This window comes from Ahaetulla prasina, chromosome 8 (assembly GCF_028640845.1).
Source record: "Ahaetulla prasina isolate Xishuangbanna chromosome 8, ASM2864084v1, whole genome shotgun sequence".
Lineage (NCBI taxonomy): Eukaryota > Metazoa > Chordata > Lepidosauria > Squamata > Colubridae > Ahaetulla > Ahaetulla prasina.
In genome coordinates this window covers 49302778-49329158 of record NC_080546.1, presented here as the reverse complement: position 1 = coordinate 49329158, position 26381 = coordinate 49302778, and the positions used below count along the sequence as shown (strand labels likewise).

General features: G+C 37.2%; 1 protein-coding gene across 2 annotated transcripts; it reads left to right on the top strand.

Moving 5' to 3' along the window:
- Window positions 1–265: 265 nt before the first annotated feature.
- Window positions 266–22351, top strand: ASAH1 (N-acylsphingosine amidohydrolase 1). 2 transcript variants are annotated; one of them, XM_058192604.1, is made up of 14 exons: window positions 266–410; window positions 5914–5960; window positions 6773–6863; window positions 7911–7997; window positions 10399–10477; window positions 11220–11294; window positions 11763–11808; window positions 12865–13009; window positions 14547–14601; window positions 14793–14874; window positions 17845–17976; window positions 18273–18396; window positions 19252–19308; window positions 21134–22351. In XM_058192604.1, exons 1-14 carry the CDS (start codon window positions 342–344, stop codon window positions 21221–21223), a joined length of 1179 nt encoding a protein of 392 aa, XP_058048587.1. In that variant the 5' UTR covers window positions 266–341; the 3' UTR covers window positions 21224–22351. The 2 variants fall into 2 exon arrangements, with proteins under 2 accessions (XP_058048587.1, XP_058048588.1); XM_058192605.1 differs by lacking the exon at window positions 5914–5960 and having other exon boundaries at window positions 273–410.
- The last annotated feature ends 4030 nt before the right edge of the window (window positions 22352–26381 follow it).

Below are 26381 nucleotides of genomic sequence, written 5' to 3'. Positions count from 1 at the left end.
TTGCAATGGAAAAATGGTCTTCCATAATCGTTGTAAGCTATTCATGTATCCTTTGGATGGAATGCTGGTTTTAAAATACATAAAATAGAGCCAGGAATCCTCATATGAATACCACTTTCGCACTAAATCACCTAGCAGGGAGAAGGAAGCCATTTCATCCCCACTCGGCTGAATGGTACGTTCCGATTCAAAGTCGCTTCCCTCCCGAACTGTTTGGTAAATTCCTAGCAGCGAGTCATGTGAAGGAGCGGCTGCCCCGGGTGGAAGTCACGTGTGGGATCAGCCTTTTTTTTAACCTCCTGAGCTGCGGCAGGAGCAATTGGGTTTGATCAGCTGGAAGGATGATGCGCTGTTGGGTGTTCGTAGCGGTGGTAGCCGCGACTTTGCTGGCCGTGCGAGCCCCGGATCCGGTGAGTTCCGAGGAGAGCTCCCCTCTTCCCTCTCTGCTTCGTAAGCCCTGGGCGGCTCTTCCTTCTTAAATAGTGAGAAGGGAGCTTAGTCTGTTGCGGTGCTAGAGTGGGAAGCGGAGGGCGAAGGGGAAACTCTCGAAAGCGTTGCCGTGTGAATTCGATTGGGGCAAGAGAAAAAAGGGGAAAGCGGCTGGTATTGGCTTGGGTCCGGCTCCAGGGTTGAAAGTAGGCGAAAGTTTCTGCGCTGTAAGAGCTTTTCTGTTGTTGCTGGTTGCTGTGCATTGCACAACAGAAATTATGAGATTTTAGCAGTTGAAGCAAACCTTGAAAGAACTAGAGTTGTTCTAAGAAGGAAAACACCGATATATATACATTAATTCATTAATACATTAAAAACAAAATCCAGAGATGCGAGATTTGTTCCAGATTTACTCAAATGTAAGAAAGACTCCGAAAACAAAATATCTTATACCACCAGGCTTGAAATCCTGGGATTAGAAAACTTAGAACTCCGCCGACTTTGACATGACCTGTGTTTAACACACAAAATCATCTATTGCAATATCCTTCCTGTAAAAGACTACTTCAGCTTCAATCGCAATAATACAAGAGCAAACAATAGATTCAAACTTAATGTCAACCGCTTCAAACTTGATTGCAGAAAATATGACTTCTGTAATAGAGTTGTTAACGCTTGGAACTCATTACCTGACTCCATAATCTCTACTCAAAATCCCAAAATCTTCAACCAAAAACTGTCTACTATTGACTTCACCCCATTCCTAAGAGGACTATAAGGGGTGTGCATAAGAGCACAAAAGTGCCTACCGTTCCTGTTTATTGTTCCCTTCATTATATCAAATTAACATAGCTGTTGCATACTTTTATTTATATATATATATATATTTCTTTTATGATGTGTTGTTATTTTTATGTTGATGTTTGTGTATACTGTTGTGGCAAAATGAAATTAAAAAAAGAAATCGGGGGATGCACTTGATTGAAGTCATGACTTTCAGGGTGGGTCAGCTCTGACAGAGCCAACTTACCAGAGCCAACTTTGGCCTGGTTAAAAAAAAAAGTATTTAGTGTGAGTACATGAACACCAGGAGATCCCACTGCTTTGGATTAAATTGAAAAATTGGAGGAAGTTCTGGAAAAAGACACTGGGGAGACTATTACAATGTTGTGACCAGGAAAATAACACTGACCTGCCCTAATCATAAATTGTGAGGAACTGAAAGCTCAACTGATGCTTTTTCTTGATAAGAAAGCAGGTTATGTAGTTCACCAAGGAATGGGTTCGTGTGGAAAAATAAGATCCCATTTTATAAGGGAGTTGGCGAAAACAAGCTTATTCCATACATTAGAGACCGAATAGAGCGTCCTTAAATAGGGTGTGGTAACATTTGCCTCCAGTGAAGATGGCCATTTCTTGTTTTTCCTGGTGAAGGAGTTGTAGGTAAACAAATCTGAAGAATGTCAGAGATGTTGAGAAAGGCTGTACTAAGAAGTCTTCAAAGTTTTATTCAAAAGATGGACCTTGTTAGTCAGATTGACTTCTTTCTAATTTTCAGCTGACTGGCAAAAAAGGATTGGGCTGAAGGAGAAACAAGCTTATAGTAACCACAAGCTTAGGTAGACAGTTTGCAGGTTGCTTGTCAGCCTTCGGAAATATTGAAGTATGAATTTATATAAATGCAAAACACTCTAGTGTAAGGCAGTCTTCTCAAACACCAAATTAAACAGCATTTAGTAGTAAAGATCTACCCACTAACCTGAACAATTTGCCCATTTAGTTCAGTGACTATTCTCATATTCTAACAGTAGATTTCACTTTAAACTTCCTGTTTAAAGTGAAATCTACTGCAGAGAAACTGAAACATGACTTTTCTGCTTCATTGCATGATAGCAAGAGAGAACTCCCTTTGCATGTAACTTGTTCATAAATACAGTATTTACTGGGATTATATTCGATCAGCCAAGTTGGAACCGATTAGCTCTCATATCTTTTCAAAACTTTTATGGCTTTTTCCAATCCATACTGGCAAAATTCAGCTGGGATTTTCATCTTCTTTTAGCTTTTTGTAGCTTTTCCCCCTGACTTTGCTATTGCATCTTAAATTATTCAGATGACCAGTGCTTGTTCAGATTCCTAATTGCATTTAAGCATTTATTTTTAGCCTAATTTTGTTTCTAAAGTTTTCATGAACTATTTTACTTGTAGCCCATATAAGAACAAAGATATTTGTTATTTGAATATTTTTTTCTTCTATTTTATTTTTTACATGCATACAAATTATTTTTGTTTTAAGGTTCTAACATGTTCAGAGAGAACAACAATTAATTCATAAAATTCCTGTTTCTTTTATCTTTTTGGTAATATTGTCAGAAAGGTCCTGGCAGTAACATTTTGGCTTGAAATACCAATATATTAGTGGCCCATGTGGGGCTATATGATGGTACTCCATGTGCCAATTTTCAGGGATATGCAACTGCAATTTTTCTTATTTTTTTTTCCTGTCATACGTACACAGATCAGATGAATTGGGACAGTAGTGTAGTGAAGTTTTAATAAAGAATAGTTTAATGAAGAGTTTTGTGGCTTGTTTGCATGTACTTAAGAACAGAAGACAAAGGATCATATCTCAGTTCAGGAAGCAAACATATAATCTTCCCTACACATAACAAATATGTGCCACCTTAATATTTCACAAAACCAGGGTATATAATTAGGAACAGGAAGAATCAGAGTAACTTCAGATTTAATGAGTTTGTACTTTTCTGGATGCATCTTTGACCTTGCTGCATTTCTCACTCTATATTTTAGAAATAAGAAACTACCTTGATTAATAATTCATTTCCTTGCATGCTCTTATTTGAGATCTTATTTGAGATCTTTCTCTTATTTTGGCAACAAATACCTTCCAACATACTTAGAATATTACTTTATCTGCCTATTGCTTGCTTACCTGGCCTTTCTTTCTGTATTCATTAATACTTAATTTCTTGAATAAATATAATACAGACTTTTGCTTACCTGTAGGGAATGATATATAAAAGATACATGAGCCATATATAAAATGATATACAATTAGAGATGCGACAAATTGCTTGTCTTTTAGAAAATAGATGCCAAACTGCATTCCATTGATGTAATCTAGTCTCACGCAAAGTACCTCCCCTTTCTTTCCAAGGTCCCTTCTCTTTCCTATTATTTGTTGCAAAATCATGTTTGCAAAAGCTAAAGCTGGTATGCCTGCATACATAGCTCTATCTTGGCCGCCATCACCTTCCATGATGGTGGAAGACATAAGGTCCCCACAAATGACAAGAACTGTAATGTCGATTTTCTGACTGGATCCTTTGTAAGCCATATCTGCTGGAAATGAGAGGGATGGAAAACAACTGGGACATTTCTTGATCCAAAATAAATGTTACTTTACAGACGCACAATGTTTTAAGGAAGAATTTACTATACCACTATCTCCAGTTCTGTTTTTCCTCCCTTTTTATGTTTTCACTCCTGCAATTTTGAAGCAACAACTGCTTTGTAATCTTTTTAATAAACATATATGTTACCCATGCCATATGAGATGCCCGTTTGTGCAGTTTCTCAACATCATAAAATTCCCATCCTAATATATTCTTGGGTGCAGCACCGAAAACTAAATTTTAAATTTCTGCTAATGAATATCATTGAGGTTGGTTATGGAATGGGAGGATACTACACTATTATTTAACACTGAGTTGCATACAAAGTTGTAGATCACTGCTTTTTCAGATTTATTTAGCCTACAGAGACAAGATGCCCAGGGCTGATTTTCTTTTCCCACAGAAGAAAAAACAAGTTTCTTTCATGGATATTTGATTTTATTTTTACATGTTTACTGGATTGCCTGAAAAAACATCCAAGCCTGAACTGTTGTCATCATTGCGTCAATAATTTTTGCTGCATAATCTAGTTGAGTGATACTTCTCAAAACCTATGATTTTGGCTTCTCCATGGATTTAGAGGTGCACATGTTATCAGCAACAGAATATTTTTGTGAATGTGATCTACATAATATTGCATTTTTAAAAAACTTTATACTAGTAAGTTCTGATTTCCACTGCCATAATTCTATATTTTTGTTAATGAAGTTAATGAATACATTGAAGGAATTTAATGTACATTTGAGGGGGACAAATATTCTGACTAAATGCAGTGAAAGAGGAATTTATTTAATATGGGTCTTTGCACAGCTTCATTCATAGAAAGTTATTATCTAGTCCTGCCAGCCCCCTCTATGTGACATCAGATTATACTAGCACTTGGCAAGCCAAGAAATTTTGGGAGCTACTGGTAGGAAAGAAATTATGCAAAGTAGAATCCCAGGATAAAAAAATAAATATATGTGTCCCAGGATAATGTTGCAGGATCCAATCTGGGACCAAAGATTTATTCTTCCAAGCTTTTGTGCTGTGCTGGAGGCCCTCAAAGTAGAACTTGTTTCTGTTTAACTGGCAATAATTTAGATATATTGCCAAACCATGCATACATTGGCCTTATTCTGTTTAACATAGTATCCTAATTAACATGATGCCTTAAATACCTTATTGCTAGAGATTTTATATCATGGAAATGAAAGATCCGTAATAACTTGAAGCCTGGAAAAGACTTGATTACTGAATAATATAAATATCTAGACTAGATATGTTTATAGAAATTTCTAAATAATTACAAGATCTAAACATCTTTTTGAATAACTGCAGTCCACTCAAAAAAAGTTTCACTACAATCTGCTATGATATTAAGGTGAATTCATTTTCTCACCTATAAACTGAACCTGTATTCTCATCAATGCAACTTTGTGTTCTCACACATACACTAATATAAACCTGTATGGAGCTAATCCATCAAGTCAGCTCTTGTTAGGTAAGCCTGCTTCTTCATAAATGGAAAGATTAAAGGCATATTTTAATTATTCTTCATATTTTTTTAACTGCCCATCTCCCTCAGAGAAGACTTTTGGCAATTACTGTGACAAATCTGATACTCTCACTTCTTACTGAGGTTGGATCATAGAAATTCCAGATTTCACATTATTGAAAATTCCATGAATATATATTTATAACACAATCTAATCCACTCTTCAACTAGTAAAGGTCAGAAAGGAAAACTTTCAGAACTCCAAATGTCTCCAGTGTCTACATTAGTAGTTGTTTCAATGGCGTGTCTGAATTAGTCCACCATATCATACCATAAAAAGCTTCCCAACTTTCTAATATAGTATGCATTACTGTATTTAAAGGCTTATGCACCAACCAGGAGCAGCTTTGCAACCCAAAGTAAAATACGCTGATGGCTACATGACTTAATTCTTGCACTTTGTGTAGGATTGAACTTTCACTTCCTTTTTTCCTATTACAACAGGAGAAAAGTATAAGGACTCTGTAAATGTTTTCTATTTCACTTATATAAAAAAGCAGCTTCTTAAAAAGGTTTTTATTTTATTTCCAGTTTGCTGAAGATTGCAAAATGCATGAATATCCTCCAAATGGACCAACGTATGTAACTTACTAACAACTCTTCTGATATTCACAGATGCAAAGAGAACCTAGTTTAATTAGATAGGAATTTTGAATTGTTTGTACTGTATCAAAATTATACTACAAAGAAAATATACTACAAATTATACTACAAAGAAAATTAAGATCGTCTTGTATTGCATAATAAACATACCTGATAACGGTAGTCCTTGACTTGCAACCAGTTGCTTAGCAACTGTTTGATGTTCCAACAGCCCCTTCCCCCCGCAGATCATCTGGTTATGTTTTGGATTCTTGGGAACTAGCATGTGTTTGTGGCTGTTTGCAGAGTCCTGTGGTAATTTGTCCACAACTTACAATGTTTTTGGCCAGAAACTTGTGTTTATTTTCTGTTTCTGGCAAAAAAAATCTCGATTGTGGACAATGAATTCACTTAATGACTGTGGTAATTCACTTAAACACTCTAAAAATGAGTAAAAAAATCGGACATGATCACATGGTGACCCACTTAACAGCATGATTTTCAACTGTAATTCTGTATACCTGGAAAACATATGATGAAACATATGAAACATATGATGGTGCGGTTAGAGAGTAGTTCTTGTTAATTCTTAGAAATAATAAAAAGTTTCTCAAGTAAGACAGAAAACAATATTTGCCTGTTTCAATAAATATTAGGGAAATAAGATGCACCTGTCTTAAATATTGGTAAATTAAAACTAGACAGCTAAAATAATTAGTACAATAGTGTAAGAAATAATAGATTGGAAATTAGCAGTTTATATATAACAATTTCATTCAGAAATTTATGGAAATTCACTGTTTTTCAGGTATAAAGGAACAATTCCTGAATATGTCATAAATCTTGACCTACCACCAAGTGAGAGATGGGTCCAGGTGGTAAGTGACAAAAAAAATGAGGTAAGGCACATAGCAGAAAGAATGAAGTATCTTTGTCTTGTCTGGGAGAGTTATGATTTAATTAATTTGAATTATCATTGCTAATATCCATAATATTAAAAATGGCCCCCAAAATTAGAGGAAAAGCTGTACAATGTTTTTGCACATTGAAGTCAAGCCATTTGATAAATTGGCAATTAGGATCCATTATCTACAATATCCTTCTCCATTTTGGTCCAGGCAAGAGCCTGTATATGCTAATGATTCTAGATATTCACAGTATCTGCAAGTCATCCAGTGGGAACAATTATAAGGGAGTCTGTCTTCCTCAATTATCCAGAGCAGGGGTCTCACCTTGTCAACTTTAAGACTTGTGGACTTCAACTCCCAGAATTCCTCAGCCAGCAAAGCTGACTGATCCAGAGTAACATTGTAACATACATAATCGGAATCCAAATGAATTTCCTGAGTAGTTGGTTTTGCAGAATGAGAGTCTGCAAATGGGAATAAGTTTCTAAGGTTGGCCTCATCACAATGTGACAAAAGAGACATTATGAGTAAATATGACCAGCTAGCAGCAATATGGGTGCCTTCCTACATCAACCCTTGCACCAGGGGTGAAATGCTCCCATCGCGCAATCCAGTAGTGATCGTGGCCAGTGGTTTGTCAATCTGGTAGTGATGATGGAGAAAAGCTCCGCCCACCCTGCCAGGTGTCATTACTTCCTGGTTTTAACCAGGAAGTAATGTGTTTTTTACCTTCTGCGCAAGCGCGGGGCACGTGCACTTCCGAACCGGTAAGGAAGATAAGTAGATTTCACCCCTGCCTTGCACCCTCACTGTCACTTTCCAGGTTCAAATGAGGCAGAGAAGGAGTGAATAGATTCCCACTTCAAAGCTTTTTTACTTACATAAAATGAAGGTTCAAAGTGCCTCAGCAGTTTTGTAAATTGTTATACATTATTTATTGCACTTATTTATAATATTGATATATTTCCATTTAATTGGATCTTGCATTCCATTCCGCTAACATAGGTTAATCTCTTGTCTTTTCTTACACTCTTATAGTTAAAGATTGTAATGAAGACTATTAAAGATATTGTATTGACATTCATCCATAATGAGAAATTTGTAGCATCTATGGAGGCAAAAATAGTGAGTATATTTTCTATGTTCAGTTTGGGGAAGAAATTAAACCAAGTGTAACATTCTAGCTACTACTTACGAATGAAAGACCATACCTGTAGATGGAGACTTATTAATAATTATATATGTGACCTGCTCTTTAAGAATATAATCTCAACCAGTAAGTATAGTGCCTCTTTCTCCCAAAATAAGACTACTTTTCCAAGAAATCTAATGATTTTTAATCGGCACAGTAGATTTTCTATACTGTATCAGAGTACAAGTCTCATTAGCACCCTAAATTTTCTAACTCTTGCTTGGAACATAAAGGAATAATCCAGTCTGATTATCTATTGGCACGTTATACCAACTAACAATAGTGGTACCAGGTTTCATTGTTCATTGGCCCAACCTAGTCTGGGCATGTTCTATACAATAAAGTGGATCTTTTTCTAACTGAGGCACAAAACTGAAACTTATTTATGGACAATTCTATTGATGAACAGTACATTATGATGCACTCCAAAAAGAGGGTTTTTTGCAGAAGGAATAGGAAGATAGATGTAGAAAAATGTAGAAAAAAAATAAAATAACAATATTCCATAAACATTATATACCCGAAAATGTTAACCTCATTCAGTGTTCCAATATTTTAATATGGGTTCTCTTATTGGATTCTCCTGCTTCTATCAGTACAATTTACTCTGGAATTAGAAGGAATTGTTTAGCTATTTCATTTTAAAAGAGATTTTTAATTATTTGATGATCTCATCCATTATTACTACTGTATTCCCACCAAGTGCAGTGTTATGGGAGTTAACATAATAACTGGGATGATTAAAATAGCAATAGCACTTAGACTTATATACTGCTTCACAGTGCTTTTTGGCACTCTCTAAGTGGTTTACAGAAAATCAACATATGGCCCCAAACCATGTAGGTCCTCATTTTTCCGATCTTGGAAAGATGGAAGTCTGAGTCAACCTTGAGCCGATTAGGATCGAAGGAATCGAACCCTTGGTAATATGAGCAGAGTTAGCATGCAATACTGCATTCTAACCACTGTGCCAAGATAATGAAGGAGAACAGAAAAGGGAAACATAAACTTGACAAGCCGAGTATGAGTTTTAAACTGCACGCTTAAAGTCATTTTGTTCCACATATTTAGCCATCATAAATCATTTTCTTCCATTTTCCTACTGTGACATTTTCTCTTAAAACAGAAGTGAAGGCTCTTACTAAAGCAGTGCAAGATGTTACTTTATAAAATAGTACTTTAAAATAATACTTCATTGTTGGTTTGAAATAGTCTTCAACTGACTTGCTGGATTCAAAGAAAAAGACAGAACCGTGTAGAATTTAGAACTTTCAGCAGTTTTGGTTTCCTTAGAAATAAAGTATTCTCATATGTCTTTGGTTGACTTGTCCTTGAAAGTCCATAGCCAAATGACTGTCTTCGTTGTCTTCAATAGGAGTTTTATTTTTCCTGTTCTTCATCATCCTTATGTGAACATTTTTCAGAGATTCAGACATTTCATTGTCTGAATATTGTTATTTCATTGCAGTCAATGAAATAACAATAAAAGAAGGATTGTATAGCATAACATAATAACAGAGTTGGAAGGGACCTTGGAGGTCTTCTAGTCCAACCCCCTGCCCAGGCAGGAAACTCTACACCAATTCAGACAAATGGCTATCCAACATTTTCTTAAAAATTTCCAGTGTTGGAGCATTCACAACTTCTGCAGGCAAGTTGTTCCACTTATTGATTGTTCTAACTGTCAGGAAATTTCTCCTTAGTTCTAAGTTGCTTCTCTCCTTGATTAGTTTCCACCCATTGTACTGGAGTTTATAATTTTTCAGCAATTTCAGCTATTCTGAAATACATGTGTTAGTCTTTTTCTTTCAAAGAAGAGAGAGAGAGAAAGAGAGAGAGAGAATAATTGCAGTACTTCTACCAATGAATGAAATTAAGTTATATGAATGGTTCCTTAGACTTTTTTATACTGGAATAGGCTATCTTTCCATGAGTGGCAATTCTGCTTAACTTTCAAAATGATCCAAGGGCTGCAGTAGGCAGGCAGAAGTACATTAGAGTAGAAGAAGATTATAGATATGGCAAGCGAAGAGATAATATTTTTTGTAATGTTTGGTGAGTGGATTGAGGAGGGAATCATTGGTTTGTGTTAAATGTATTTTAGCTTGGAGTACAATGTTTATGTTTCTTTCCTGAATCTGTGAGAAAAGACATGTGTAATTTTATCAGTAGAATAGCAGCTGCAGAAAAAGATATTATGGAGCCATAAGTTGTCTGCTGCATATTACCCTAAGTGAAATAATTAGTGCCTAAAAAATAAAGTTGAATTTTTTTTTAAGCATACATCGTTATAATTTGCCAAATCTAACTAACTAATTCATGATTTCCTTTTAGGGTTGGTTATGCTCTACCCTTCCCTATCCTTTCAATGAAGAAATAAAAGGCATTGCTTCTGCTATTGATGCTCCTTTAGGTAATTTCCATATTCCTGTAATATTTGACTTTCAAATATTTCCTTTTTTGCCTCATTTTAGCTACTCCATTAGCTAAAATTCTGTCCTGAGGTTCCAGTAAGGGCAGGGAACTTCTGTGCCCAGGTGTTCAATCTGCATGTACTAGAAAATAGGCATAAAACCAGATAATTAATTCAACAAAAGAAATGCTAAATCCATTAATTATTTCCATTAAATGTCAGTCAACAAACACTGAGTGGAATCTCAAGTGTTCATTATATTTTCTCTAATGTTCATGCAAGAAGCATAATGTTTAAAGCAAGATTTAACTTCAGGTATATCTGATCTCCTTTATCCTATAACCTTTTTCCTTGTTTTTTAGAAATTGCAAAATTGGGTATTATGTAATTCAGAAAGGCATGCTAGCTCTAGAAAGGCATGCTAGACAGTTGATGAACAAGTGCAAATTAGACTTAACATCAGATAAGAAAGCTTATACATTCTTTTTATAAGCAGCTAATACATGTGAGATAGCATCTTATGATTCTCAAAATAAGAGAAAGGAGTAACAGATTTCTCAGATGCCTTTTCAACACTTTTGATAGTATGTAAGTTATTTTTGGTTATTATTTTGCTACCTGTAATCTAGAGTCACCTGGGATTAGTGTTACCAGACTATATTTCTTGCTTTGGTTTGTACACATTGTCTATATACTTCATTGACAATTCAATAATCTCTGCTTCTGCTTTCCCACTATGTAGGTGATGTTGTTGTGTTCAACATCTTCTATGAGATCTTCACGGTGTGCACATCCATAATAGCTGAAGACAAAACAGGTAGGCAATGCATAGCTACTGTGATTCATCTGAGAATGCAATCCCAAAATATGTGGAGCACCACTTGAAACATCATCCGCATTGACAAAATCATGACCAGTCATTTGCAAAAGGCACCATACTTTTTTTTCAGTGCCATTGTAACTTCAAACATTCACAAAATGGATGGTTGTAATTTGAGAATTACCTGCACTAAGGCAATGTGCCCAGGCCTAAAGCCCAAAGGCTCTGAAGGGCCTTATCTCTTGGTTGTGTTAACAACCATCAATAGTGATATCTCCCTCAGCAGCTATGTGTTTTAATTTTTGTATTTATGAAGATAATTTGTTTTTAGCTTATTTTATAACATTGTTTGCTGCCCCCAGAATTATTTGTTGAAATTGTTGGCCATCAAAATTGAATAAATAAATAATGATTAAACATCTTTTCTTTTCAAATTTGTTTTGCTTTGTTTTCTTTTTCAATCAGGAAAGCTGTTCCATGCTAGAAATCTTGATTTTGGACTGTTTCTTGGGTATGTAATAGCTGCAAGATTATTATACTTCTTTCTGAATGTTAGTATTATTTGTGTCTTCAGCATAGTGATGTTTTCCATTTTTCTTTAAGGCCATGTCTTATTGAAATTACTTGACAATGCATATTAAATCTTCCATTTACATATGAACTGAAATTGAGGGTTAGTTTGTATTTTAGGCCCTACATAGTACCTATAATTTGATATCTAATAGCAAAAATATTAGTGCAAGTATTTGCAATTTCAAGGATGCTAGAAGCAAAGGTAATCAATTTAATGCTGGGTATAAAACTGGAAGGTCATCATAGTTTTTACAGTATATCCTGCCTGCTTATGTATGTTTTGTTTTTTAATCTGTAATGCATTGTCATCCTGTTTTGTTTTTTAATAATTGACAAGGTACTAGGGAGTCCTGATCTTTCTTAATAGAGTTAGCCGAAACTTTATATTCTACACAGCATAGAATTTTAAGATTTAGTGCTTGGAGTGGGTGTTAATGAAAAACAAAACTGAATGGGATGAGGAAGCTGACAATGTATGCAAACTTTTCCATTAACTATTAAGACAGATGTTACACCTGATTAGTGGAGAAAAGAAAGTGACACACATGCTGTTCTATATAGTAATTTTTGACAAACAGGACAAGTTGTTGAATATATTATATTGATATAAACCCATTCAAAATATGATGGTTACTCATGGTTAACTCAAAGATGATGTTTAAAGTGACATATTAAGACTAAAGAGATGTAGGTTCAAATCCTAATTCAGACATGAAGATAATTGGTTATATAGACCAATCACAATCTCCCAGTTAAACGTCAGATAGGAGAAAATTGTAGAGACCTTGGATTCTGTACCAGTAACTTTTTGAATGCACTATTTTCATAGCTTTCACCAAAAGATGAAACTCAGATGTCATATAGTCCTTTTTAACTGACCAGCACATAGATTACTAAATAATTAGGATTTTCTATTGAATGAAACTATCAGAAAGGACTCCATTTAGTTTTGAATATATTATTTCTTATATTTAATTTTCTTTCTCTCATATAGGTGGGATGTACAAAATAGTACCTGGTCTACAACGCAGAAGCTGAAGCCATTAATGGTATCATTGGATTTTCAGAAAAACAATAAAACAGTATTTAAATCTGCAAATTTTGCTGGCTATGTGGGAATGATATCTGGAGTTAAACAAGTAAGTGTCCGTTTATCGATATATCAATCTATATAGCGTAAATGGCATTCTGATCTTAATAGTACAGAAAGATCATAATTTATTACTCTCAACCTGAACATATTTAAACTCAGGTGGGCAGGTGTCCAGTTTTGTTTTGGTTTTTGTGACTAACAGCCAAAGCCTGCCATAGAACTTGCCAAGCATAAAGTGTGCAAACTTTCACTATCTGAAAAAAGGACTTGCTCTTATTTTGCCTGTTTATTTATTGCAACTTATATAAAAATCAATCATTTTCATGCTTGAGTTCTGCAAATGTAACAGAGCAAATCAGACCAAATATATACATGACTAGAGAGATGAAGAGATTAATTTTGGCCTAAAACTTTCTTGGGTTGCATTTTTCGTTACATTCACAAAGTGTATTTATTTGACAGATAGATTGACTAGGAAATGAAATTTGTTTCTACAATCTTGGCTGCCACTGGAAGTGCTACATGCACAAGTCTGAGGAGAAAACAAAATAGGCACACTTAACTTAATGTTCTACAACTATGTTTGCTTCAGCTTTGCTTCTACAGTTTGAATAATCCCTATTCTGAGGAATTATTTACATGAGTAATTTTGAAAGAAACATGAAATTTTTAATTTCTCTCTTTTCTCTGCTCTGGTAATCTTGTCTAGTTCAGCTGGTGTAACAAATCTCAGGATAGTTGACAGTGAGTGAAGGCACTGTGAGGCTCAAGCATCTGACTATCCTCTGTCATGAGAATTTCTAACTGGGTTCACACAGCTTATTATTTCAAATTTATTGAAGGTTTGGGATTGGCACATTCTTTGAACTGTGAACTTGTAAACAATACTTTGAGTTTTGTGCAAATCCAGTATTAAACAAGGCATGATTGGATTAACACATGTTAATCGTGTTAATCCAGTGACATTCTTCATAAATATATTAAGGTATAATTTGCTTATTTGAGCAACCCTCATTGTCTGAGTTCATGCAGCTTGCTATGTCAAACTGGTTTACAATTCATGGAGGCTGATGTCATAAACAACCATCTACAGTATGATTTAATCCATTGTGTGAAAAGCTATGTACTCAAGTATGGTGAACTGTGGTTTGTTTAATTGTGCCTTATTGAATAATTTATTGGGTTTGCACATCATTGCAAGTCAGAGCTCATTGCTTATGGTCACAAGGATGGATTCAACGTTTTATGCCATATAAAAGGATCATACAATCATTTAAAGCAGGGGTGCCCAACCTTGGCAATTTCAAGATTTGTGGACTTTAACTCCCAGAATTGGCTGGCTGGGGAATTTTGGGAGGTGAAGTCCTAAAGTCTTAATGTTACTGAGGTTGGATACCCCTGATTTAAAGTGATTTATTAAAGGAATCATAAGATATGTAAATAGTAGAGTCCAAAGCTCTGTAACGGGAAGTCTGCTAGTCATATTGGACTCCTTTATGGAAGAATCTTTATTAGATATGATAATATTGGAAATGAATTTACTTTATTCAAGTAACAATTGCATTCATTGGCTTCTGTTTTAGGGAATGTTTACATTAACCATGAATGAGAGATTCAGTCTTGATGGAGGTTACATTGGTGAGTATCACTAATGAACTGGTCTTGTCAAAAGAGAAAATATCAAGAGAGTCATTTTAATAAAAGATGAATCCTAAATCCCTCAGATTATCAATTATGTCTGATATCAGGATCGAAGAGAAATAGCATTAAGTTAAGATTCAAAAGATGATGTGTAATTGAATAGAATTAATGCTCTGAATCTTTTACAGGAGTCTTTGAGTGGCTTATTGGCAAGAGGGATGGTTGGTGGATGAGTTTTCTCACCAGAGCTGTGTTGGAAAACAGCACAAGGTAATATGTCAGATACTTAAGCAATTCAAGATAATTAATTATTTTGTAACTGCTGTAAAGTAGACAGAAACCTTTTCTTTTTTTTCTTTTCCTGCCTGCACTCTTTTCCACTTCTTTTATCTTTCTTTTTAAATTTCATTCTATATAATTTCATCCTTATTTTTTTATTTAGGTGAAAATCTTTTATAAAAATGATTCAAAGGTTGCTCAAGCAGTTAAGCAGCAGATTTGACTATATATTAGTGTTGCAACTAATACAGTGGTGTTTTTTTTTACATTTCTGTAAAGTTCTTGTTAATCATGTGGATCTTTACAATCAACTTTTATCAAAAAATTGGCACAGGCACACAAGACAAGTTGTAAATCATTTTGCTTATGTAGATAATGATTGATTATTAACAATTTTTGTCAACGCCTAGCAACCATATAAATAGATTTTCTCCATGACAGTCTATCACTAACTGTAATCTTTCAGGTTGCATTCATCAGCACTGTAGCAAAATCCATCAAGCTTGCTGCTAGTCTTCCTAGAGTTCTCTTTCTTCCCATCTTTTCAAGCATTAGCAATGCCTCCAAAGAGCTAGGTCTTCACATAATGGATCCAAAGTAGGATAATTTGATAGTTCAGTCACTTTGATAAATTTATTTTAATTCTAAGACTGGTTGTTCTATCTGTTGTCATATAAAAGTCTACCTTTACATATAATTTTAGTCCCATTTTTTATGGTGCTCCTTGACTTTTATTGCTAGAGCTTATATATCTTTTGAATGTTTGGCTATCAAGGTTGAGTCATCAACATAGCACAGGTTATTAAAGTTTGCTCCTCCAATTTTGAAACTACATTCTTTAAAACAAAATTTTAAAAAATAAAATAAAACTATATTCTTCTTCTTCCAATCCAGCTTCCCTTAATAAATATTCAGTACAATGTAACTAATGTTCAGTACAATATAACTAATTACATTGTTAATTAGTTCCAGGAGACACGACAAGTACTAAAAATGATGAGTACCAAACAAATTTTTCCCATAAGGAATAATGTAGTGAGTCCTAAGGTAGCCAACACTGACAAGTTCTAACATTTGCATTTAGTACGCAACAACAATGAGTATCAGGACAAAATTTTTTCGTCAAAATATGTTGAGTACCAAATTCAAGAAGTTTCAAAGCAGTTAAGTACCAAAGTGCCACTGTATATAGCTATGATGACAAACCTATGGCACGCATGCCACAGGCGGCATGTGGAGCCATATCTGTGGGCACGCGAGTGTTGCCCTAGCTCAATTCCAGCACGCATGTGCGTGCCAGTCAGCTGATTTTCAGGCCTTCCGGGCCCACCAGAAGTCAGGAAATGGTTTCGGAGGGGTGGGGGGTGGAGAAGGCCTTTTTCACCTTCCCCAGGCTCCTGGAGAGCATCTGGGGCCTGGGGAGGGCGAAAAATGGGCTTACCGGGCCATTGCGTGCCAAAAGTGGGAGGAGCGTGGGGGGAGGGTGTCACCCACGAATGTGCAGGGGGTGGGGTGTATTGAATTATGGGTGTGGGCACGCACGCACGTGATCCCCCTGTACTACTCCTGCTTTTGGCACACAACGGCAAAAAAGTTAGTCATCATTAACTTTTATAGGTTGGATGAACAAGGGGAAAGTTAAATTCCTTTGCCAACTTGGAGCCAGTCTTTTTCATTATGCTCTGTCCTGACCTGTATATACTGTAAGTTTCTTGTGAGAACAATAAGATGTTCTGGGATTCCAATTTTCTGAGCACATTCCACAATTTGATGTGAATAACACAGTAAAAGGCCTTTTTATAATCAATGAACCACATCGCACATCTTCTTTTTCATATTCTTTGGCTTTCTCGGTTATCTCACATGCATCAGCAATGATATCTTATGTTCTTTAGCCTTTTCTAAAACCAGTTTGGACATCTGACATCTCTTTTTAATGAAGGACTATAATTGGATGATCCTAAGCATTATTTTGTTAACATGTTATGCATTGATTTATTTTTAGGACAATAGTATATACAGCCGACACGTCAAGGTTGGCTTGAGTCATATTTTCTGACTTGTACACAATCACATGTTGATCTTGTGATCAAACTCTACTCCTTTTTATACGGACTGCTCTTCATTGCTGCCTCTGAATAGCAATATAATTGTTTATCATAAAGGAAGGGAAAAATAGGAGAAATCATATTTCCAATTATTTAATTGGCAGCTAAAGAGCCACATTAGAGGCACATCAGGTCATAGGAACTCTAGTAGTAGATGGACTAGAGGGAGTGTTATAAAGAGAATCTACTATTTGTATCCCTTGTGGCTTTCCTAGCATCAGTTGCCATGGTTCTAATCCTTCTTAAATTAGCCATGCTGTAACTATATCCTTCAGATACATAAAACTGCCATTCTTAGAACTGACACTAAGAATGGCTAATATTTCTGAGAGATACCAAGTTTGGTAAAGCTTGAAAGTTTTTCAGTATCTCTTTGATTCTTGCCTGTTTACTTAGGAATAATAAAATGCAACTTGTCTTTCCCCGTTCTTTGTCTTTTGCAATAGTCTCCATCCATCCATTTATTTATTCTTATAAAATACTCTGTATGGTACATCCCCAACTGGCCAGAGGTTATTAGACCCTTGGGTATAGGCATCTCTTCTCTCCCCACCCCACCCCAAATCATGCCACTGAAATTTATAAATACTAATGACTTGGTATTCACTGAGATAACTTTTTCCCATTAATTTTTGCTGAGAAAACCAAGAGAAGTCCCAATCAATACCCCTTTCATAGTCTTATGACTGCTGAAAATAATAGGGTGGGAGGATGGGTAGCTCAAACAGCCTCCACAAACATATTTCCTATTCTTTCTGTATACAAAGCATTTTGAAAGGCCGCCTTTTGTTTATAATGTGCATGTCATGCCTGCTCCCTGTAATTATTGCATTGTTTCTCTTGTTGCATATAGTTATGAAGATGCAAAGGATAGATTGGCCAACACAAAGCTGCTGGCTCCAGCTTACTTCATACTAGGAGGAAACAAATCGGACGAGGGTTGCATTATTACACGTTCTCGAAGTGCTGCTTTAAACATTAAGAAGTAAGTATGGTCACTAAGGAAAATATCACTGTTGCCTTTAACAGCATGGGTTAAAATAGCCATGTTGATACTTACAATGCAATAAAGGTGGTTTTAGCCAGTTTTTGCATTTGTTTTCAATCTTATTACATCAGCTGTGCTTTAATAGCTTTAACGGTTTTCTTTTTAAAGAAAAAATGTTTCTGACTTGATGAGATCTTTTTGGGATGCACTTTTAAGAAATAGCTTGAATTTAGCTGCTAATGTTTTAGCAATATTGGATCATAACTTTGGTAATATTTATATTTTGTTTCAAGTTTGGATGCAAAGAACGGCAACTGGTTTGTTGTAGAAACCAATTATGACCCCTGGAAGCCTCCACTTATTATAGATGACCGGAGACACCCTGCAATGAATTGCTTGAATAAAACGGGTCAAGAGGTAAGGCTGTGTAATATAAAAAATAATTATGCAGAGAATTAAAGCCATTAATTTGATTCTCTTATGCAAGTGGGTTTCAAGATGGAACTTAGAAGTACCATTAATAGAACAGCTGAAATTTGTAAGTTGTTCCATATAGACAAAAAATGTAGCCCCACGTAATCATGATTGACATTTCATATTTGCACTAAATCAAAATATGGTTTTTATTTTACTTATAGATCATAGTTTATAGTCCACAGTTCAATCCCAAGATACATGTTTTCTTTCAGTTTGTTTTAGGCAGTAAACAAGTTTTAAACTATAGTTTGTTACCTTATTGACTGGAATTATAATTTAATAACAGTGCATGATTTATGAGTTTCTGAAATGTTTTTGTGGAATGGCTGAACTTCTGAAACATGCAAGGGACGAAAGGGTGGGTTAGAAAGAAAAGGAATTTTTAATAAACCACAAATTTAACTAGCCATGTCTATCATAAGAGTGAGTCTTACGTTAGGCATGGCTAGTTCTTGTCTTGTTTAACAAATAATTAGCCTCCTCTGTGAATGCAACAATATGATTAAAGGAAATAATTTTCATTCTAAAATTCAGCTAAAATACTTTGAGTTTGACTGATACAATAAACTAAAATAGTCACAGGCCTAAGAGTTATTTGTTTAATTCTACAGCTGGCAGGGTAGCAACATCTCAGAGCAAATTCTTGGCTCTGCCTATGATGCAAGTCATTTAGGATGGGACACTTGTTGCTGAGATCAGAGATTGGTTAATGGTATTCTGTACTGCAGCTGCTCTAAAGATTAAAACAGAACTTTTAATTTTTGGTATCAATCTTTATTCTCCCTTCCCTACCAGAATATCGCATTATCAGGTTTATACAACGTTCTCTCCACAAAGCCTATCCTCAACAAGGTAACTTTTGTCTATTTTACTTTCATTTATACCTCACCTTTATTTTTTTATAAACAGGTCCAGGATATATCTAATAGTCCTCCTCCTCATATTTCCCCCACAACAATTCTGTGAGTGGGTTGGGCTGAGGGAGAGTGAGTCACCCACACCTTGGCTAAGGGAGAGGGGGGACACTAGAATTCACTGTCTCCCAGTTGCTAGTCTGGTGCCTTAGCAAAATTGGCTGTCTAAACTTACAACTCCTTGTTTGATGTATCCTAAAAGAATTCCATTCATTCTTGTCTTTCTGCCTTTGAATTGTTCCGTTTGCTTTTAAACAAAAAAATATTGTTCTGAACATTTTGGTTCTGCTTAACCCATTATGTGGTGGTAGAATGGGAGACAGCAGAGCTTGTCTTTTAAACTGGGGCAGTAAATTGTTTGCAATTGGAGTCACATTTTTACCTTTTTGTTGTTGTTGTTACTTTGGTAATCAACAGAGTTCAGGGATATGCTCTTGGATAGGCAGGATGTAGTTTTGTGCATTTATTTTGCTGACAGAGAGAGGGGGGGGGAATGAAGAATTACATTGATTTAGATCATTGATTGTCACAAAATGTCACAAGGATAAGTTAATAATAAGGACCTGTAAGTTTTAGAACTTTCTCCAGCTGCAGTTTATGTATTCTTTGCCTTTGCAGCTAAAGCTTTACAGCTTTACAGCTGTGTAACTCATGTTCATGCATGCTTGCAGCCAAAGATCACTATATTCCACTGTTTTCCTGTCATACTTTTTTTTTCTTGGGATGTAGGTGATACTGAAAGCCCCCTGTGAGCAGCTTTCCTTCTCCAGGAGGAAAAGCTATACCTCAGAAGTCACGTTTGGATGACTTAGATAACGTTGAATCCTGCTGTATCTATAGACAATCTCTTTGAAATGATGCAAAATCCCATTTTTTTTCACCATTGTGATAAGTTCTACTTTTTGCAAAGATACAAATGCCACAAATCTAGTTGGGTTTATTGTTTACTTGATTACCGTATATACTCGAATATAAGCCGATCCGAGTATAAGCCGAGGTCCCCAATTTTACCCCAAAAAACTGGGGTAAACTGGGGACTCGAGTATAAGCCGAGGGAGGGAAATGAGGCAGCTACCGGTCAGGGAAAGCCTCCCTCCCTCAGCTGAGAAGGCTGGCGGCTCCCCCGCCCCGCCCTCTCACTGCACCGGCAGGGCTTCCCCGCGCTAATGCAAAAGCCCGCCAAGTTTGCACCATCCGGTATAATGTGAAAAAAAGAAAAAAAAAACTCGAGTATAAGCCGTATATACTCGAGTATAAGCCGAGGGGACGTTTTTCAGCACAAAAAACATGCTGAAAAACTCGGCTTATACTCGAGTATATACGGTAATTGCTTTTGATTTTTTTGTGACATAATGGATGTTATTTGCTTAGAATGGTCCATCTAGCACATGATCTGTTTTTTGAATTTGTGTAAGCTTATATAATGGCAAAAAAACCTTCATAGTTTTTCTCAAGATTTTAACTCCTAGTGATTCTAGTCCAGGGATACAATTTCTTTTTATAAAGTAAAAATTAGGCATTGACTGTGACTGTAAAAAACTCTGCCATGAAAGCATGGTTAAATCAGGGCTTTGTTGTATTGTGAAAATTAGGCATATAGCCATTTAATGTTTTGCTTATCTTACTAACAGACATATGATAAATCACAACAGCCCTAATGTAGCAAAACCATTGAAACGAAAGGGTTATTATTTTGAAAAACATTTTGCTTTTATCATATTGGCAAACTGTCATTTTTGTATGAAACTTTTCCCCTTATTTAGTTGACAGTCTCAACCACACTTCTAGAAGTTTCTGAAGGCCATATAGAGACTTATCTGAGGGATTGTCCAGAACCCTGCAGTCCCTGGTGAGGGCCATGCAGCCTGCAGAATGCAAGTTATCGGAGAGGATCCCTTGCTGGGTGAACAATAGCAGATGTTTTCCATTGCCAAGAACCTCTTCGTCTTCAGTGTGTCTCCAGTGTGTCTCCAGAGAAACCTGTATTTAAGTGCTTGCAATTCAACCAGCAAAATTAACTCAGTCTGCTTTCCAAATGTATACTTTTCATTGTATGAACCTTAAACAGGATTTGGGGCTTCTGCTTCTTCCTCCTTAACATCAGTTGATCCTTGGTTACGCACCGTGTTACTAGAGAATTTCTTAAGGCAAGTATCTTATTGCAGTTTGCCCTATGTAGATACTTAACTCATTCAGGAGTTACGGCCCATTATATTTGGTATGCAAGGTGTGTTTTAGGCAGTTGAGTGTGGGATACAGTTTTAGGAGATGATGACAGTTTGAACTGGTATTGTCCAATCCTTTGAAAGAACTCAATGTTTGCCTTCTTCTTTGGCTGCCACCTACTTTGGTACATCAGTGTATCAAATGTTCTGGAGTTCTTCCTCCCTGTGCACCTGCAGACTTCCACCTTCTTCCAGGAGAGAGCCATGAGAAAACCCAGCCCTGCCTCAGAGGAACAGCATGGCACTCCTCTCCGGTTAGCAAACATTCCTGGAGCTTTCCAAGGTGTTGCCTCTGACGTTCTTCAGAGGTTCCCAGTTAGTCCTGCATCTATGACTGTTTTTCATCTTCAGCCACAAGTTTTAAACCAGTTGCATATCTTTAAGTAGTAATTGTGAGTGAAGCCATGTTGCTGTTTTCCATAAAACGTAATTGGCTAAGATGGCAGATGAATAGGAGTTTTGGGCAGTCTAGTGAGGCCAACCACACCCTCTGCTCTCTCTCACTGCAGTGTGACCTCCAGTTGGATAAGTAGAGTAGAAAGAGGGTCACGTTGAGGCATATCAGTAAGTACAGCGTGGTGGGTTCCGGTGCACTGTCTCAAGACTTGGTATATTTTTAGCGGTGCTACTTGCTGAAATATATAGTAACTATCCCAGGATCACAACAAACTAAATGTTTCAGTTCTGTTAATTGGAATTAAAAATGTTAACATTAATATGTACTTGATAATTTTGCAATTAAAAAAATAAATTACATTGTGTCGTCTTATTGAAAGGAAGTGATATTGCAGTGATAAACAGTGTGTTGCTGCAACTTCTAAATAACTTTTCTTTCAGTGTTTATTTGTGTAACATTTCTCATAAATTAAGCCTAGGATCCAGCTAATACATGAATAAGTTATTACTTGATTGCTTAATAAATTAAATTTGATATCTTTTGATAATTTAAGAAATTGCCCCTTTAAAGCCAACCATGCCGATATATTTCATTGATTAGTTTAGTATCAGCAAATAATTCTATTATTGTTTGTATGAAGTTGAAGGGATGGGTAAGGCAAAGTAGCCTTCTAGGCATCTGTAAAGGTTGAAAGTTTGGAGACTTCTTGCTGTCCTGAAAGAAAATTTGAAGTATTTGACACACTGGTGCTTTACTCCCAGGCATGGGAGATTACCTGAGTAAGGTAAGTAAATGTTGGTACAGAAGAGAGCTTAATGTTTAAGAACTTAATGCCAAATAATCCAAATGATGTGAACTAACCTGACGCTATCTCATCTGAAATTTTTACTTACTTACTCATTTTATTTAATGAGTAAGAATTTGCTTTCTCCCTATAAAGCTTTTCTAAATGTCTCATGTATTTCCATAGCATGTTTAACTTGCTCCACTTGCTGGCTTAACAGATCCCACTCTATTGCATTTTATATCCGACACGTACCATGAGTAGGATGTAAAATGAATACTTGCTCTTTGATTTTTTGAAAGATTCATTACATCTCATTAAAATTGTTAGATCAAGTTTTTCCAGTTGTGGTAAATAGTTATCTATTAATGTTCATTCGGAAGGAAGCAAAGATTGGCTACTCCCATTAGCTCCCCACCCAGCAATAAAAAAAATCACTGAATTATTTTCCTAAAAGATATGTTTCCTAAATGAGATCTCATTCTGTACATACGTTACCCAGTGAATTCCCCAAAATTTGTTAAATTTCATCTGTCTTTGAATTAAGCATGCCTATATCTGCTGATTTCAACATTCCTCACTCTGCTAGGACCAGTTTTGCTTCAGTTTAGTTCTCAGGGCTTCTTTACTCACTCAGCAAACTTAAACTGGTTAAAGGTAGTCAGCACAATGCCTATTACTAGCTTATCTATAAGTTGCTAAAACTGTCTTGGCTTGCACATTCTGCTATCCATAATCCATGGTTTACAATTAAGCACGGTTCCAAACACCCACACCTTTCTGGCTTAATGCAATCAGTGATCTCCACTTTCCTTGCCAAGGGATCTGGCAAGGGCACATATGCCTAGATAATGTAATACTTCCAAGGATATTGTTGCAACATGACAGAACAACTTATATACGTTGGGTTATTTCTTGCCTCCCTCTTCACCCAGGTCCTACTCCATTTTAAAGAATAGAAATCAGAATTATCCCACAAAATTAAAAAGGCTAACTGTTCTAAGCCAGGTACACAAGTGAAGATTACCTTATTAATGGGCAGCTGCCATTAGAAGGTAAAGAGCAGTGGTGGGTTGCTACCGGTTCACCCTGGATCAGGCAAAGCGGTGGCGGGAGACTCTGCCCACCTTCCCGGACACTTCTGTGCATGCGCAGAAGCATGCGCGCATGCCCACGAGCAAACCAGTAGCGACGGGTTTTGAAACCCACCCGATAGAGATATCATCACTACCACTCATCTTTCACACTAGCTCCAGCTAAATCAATTTCCACTTGATTGCATAAAACAATGATGTGACCCTATACCAGTGGTTCTCAACCTTTATAGTGCTGCAACCCCTTTAATACAATTCCCCACGATGTGGCGACCCCAACCGTAAAATTCATCGCGGTGATAGGCAGCAATCTCAGCGCGCCTCAGCAGCTGCAGAAGGGGGAAAAAAGCGGCAAACTGTTTTTTTGAATTTATCAGCCTGAAGCCATATTGGCTAGTGATCTGAACTGCTTGCGATTGCCTTGAGGACGGAGGCATTAAAGCGGAGACTCCTCCCCTATTAGCCTAATCTGGCGATTGGGAGTGATTGCAGCTGGCTTGAGAGGGAGACATCAGAGCAAAGATTTCCTTCTTTTTTAATTCATCGCGCCTGAAGCCGAATTCGGCTAGCTAGTCAACCATTGGGGCGCGATTCTTCGACTTCCAAGTATACTTCCCATATTTCCGATGGTCTTAGGTGACTCCTGGCAAATCGTCATTCGACCCCCAACGGGGTCGCGACCCATAGGTTGAGAACCGCTGCCCTATACAAATTATGATCTGCTTAATAGATTATACTGTTTTGGTATTTCAAGTACACAGTACATGCATTGGAGCTATAGCCTATGTGGCAGATGATGGACAGTGTAGTTCAAGGCTCTAGGAAGCATTCACTGCTAATGGAACACCACAGCAGAGTATAGGTCAACTACAAACTTCTGGCCACAAGTTACACACTGAAAAGGGTCTCTAGTTACACAAAGCACTAGTCTGAAATAGTGAAGGAAATAGCCAGTCAATTTCTAGGTACAATCATACTGAAACATGGTGTTTCATCATGCTGTAGTATATTAATGAGCCAAAATTGGTTGGGTTTGCAAATATCGCTGCCTATAGTTAACAAAAGATAATTCCTGGGATAACACAGCAGGCTTAATTTATCAGCAAACCTTTATGGCTTTGGAAACACTGATGCTATGGAAGAATTAAAAAATAGTAAACATAAAAAAATATGTTGAAGAAAAACTGTATGAAAAAGAAATATATTCCATATTGTAACGTCAGGGCCCTTTCTGCATTTTGTAGGAAAACAGGTACTGTAATATAGAAATACACTTTTTCAATATGGTAATGAGGGATCGTGCTTCAAAAGTGGGGATTTTTTTCTGTTAGAGCACAGGTGTCAAACTCGATTGCATCATGAGACACATTGTGACATATCGCCAGATTTGCCTTTGAAGAGCCAGGGTGGGCATGGCATGCATGTCAGTGGTGGGTTGCTACCGGTTTGCACCAGTTCGTGCGAACCGTTGGCAGAAATTTGGTCAAGGTCACTGAACTGTTAGTGATGGCCAACTGGCCATGCCCCCGAACCGGTCCCCTAGTTGCTTGCCCCGGCCACTGTGTTCATCGCCATGTTCTTCACGCATGTGCATCCTATTGTCTTGCAAGTCCAATGGGATGCGCATGTGCGAAGAACATGGCAACGACGGCAGCAGCTTTTTCTACCAGTACTTTTCGGCAGCCTGTGGAGAAAACAGCTGGCAAAGAAGCCTTTTCAGAGACTTCTTTGCCAGCCGCTTTCCAGCAGCTGTGGCTGGCTAGGGGCAGCCAAAAACCCCAATCAGCTTGCCTTCCTGACTCTGGACCAGCTACCACAGAAGGTAAGCAGCCAAACAAAGAGGCGGTGGTGAGGGAGGAAGGCAGGAAAGTGGGCCTGGCTACAGGACCACCAGGAAGGTCCCGTGGAAGGCAGACAAGCATGTTGGGGCTGTCCAGCCATAGGAAAAGGAGCTAGCAGCCTACTCCCTTCCCTGCGGCCCTGCCATGCTTGCCTGCCTTCCATGGGGCCTTCCCAGCGGTCCCCCATGCCTTTGCCTTCCAAGGTTAGGTTACACATCCAACCTGTGATGGTAGACGTGGCTTGACCTGGCCAGTGGGTGGCTCTTGGGGAGGTGGCGCCACCGCGGCAGCAGCGGTGCTGCAGGAGGGCAGGCGGATTTCCCAGGGCTGCTGCACATGTGCACCGCATGTGAAGGGAGGCAGACCTTGTGCCTCTAAAGAAAAGAGTCGCTGGCAATCACATTTAAGAGTGCTGAGAAGCCGAGAGCAAAAGTAGCAGCAACAGGACAGGTGTGTGTGTGTGTGTGTGTGCGTGTGTTGCTCTCGGCTTCTTGGTGCTCTTAAAGTCGACCTTAAAGAGCTGGAAGACATTTCCTAAGATCGCCACCAAACTCATCGTTGCTAAGCAAGAGTGTTGTTAAGTGAGTTTCACCACATTTTACTCAATCCATCACCTCTCCTGGCTCTAACAGTCATGTGCAAGTTAGGGAAGAACATCTGAAAGTGTGTG

What these genes read in the sequence shown, in the direction of transcription:
- ASAH1 (XM_058192604.1), top strand. Translation starts at nt 342, where the DNA reads ATGATGCGCTGTTGGGTGTTCGTAGCGGTGGTAGCCGCGACTTTGCTG. An exon ending in TCTTGATGGAGGTTACATTG is followed by an intron (nt 14,602 to 14,792) that starts GTGAGTATCACT and finishes AATCTTTTACAG; the next exon opens with GAGTCTTTGAGTGGCTTATT. An exon ending in CAAAGCCTATCCTCAACAAG is followed by an intron (nt 19,309 to 21,133) that starts GTAACTTTTGTC and finishes CCCCTTATTTAG; the next exon opens with TTGACAGTCTCAACCACACT.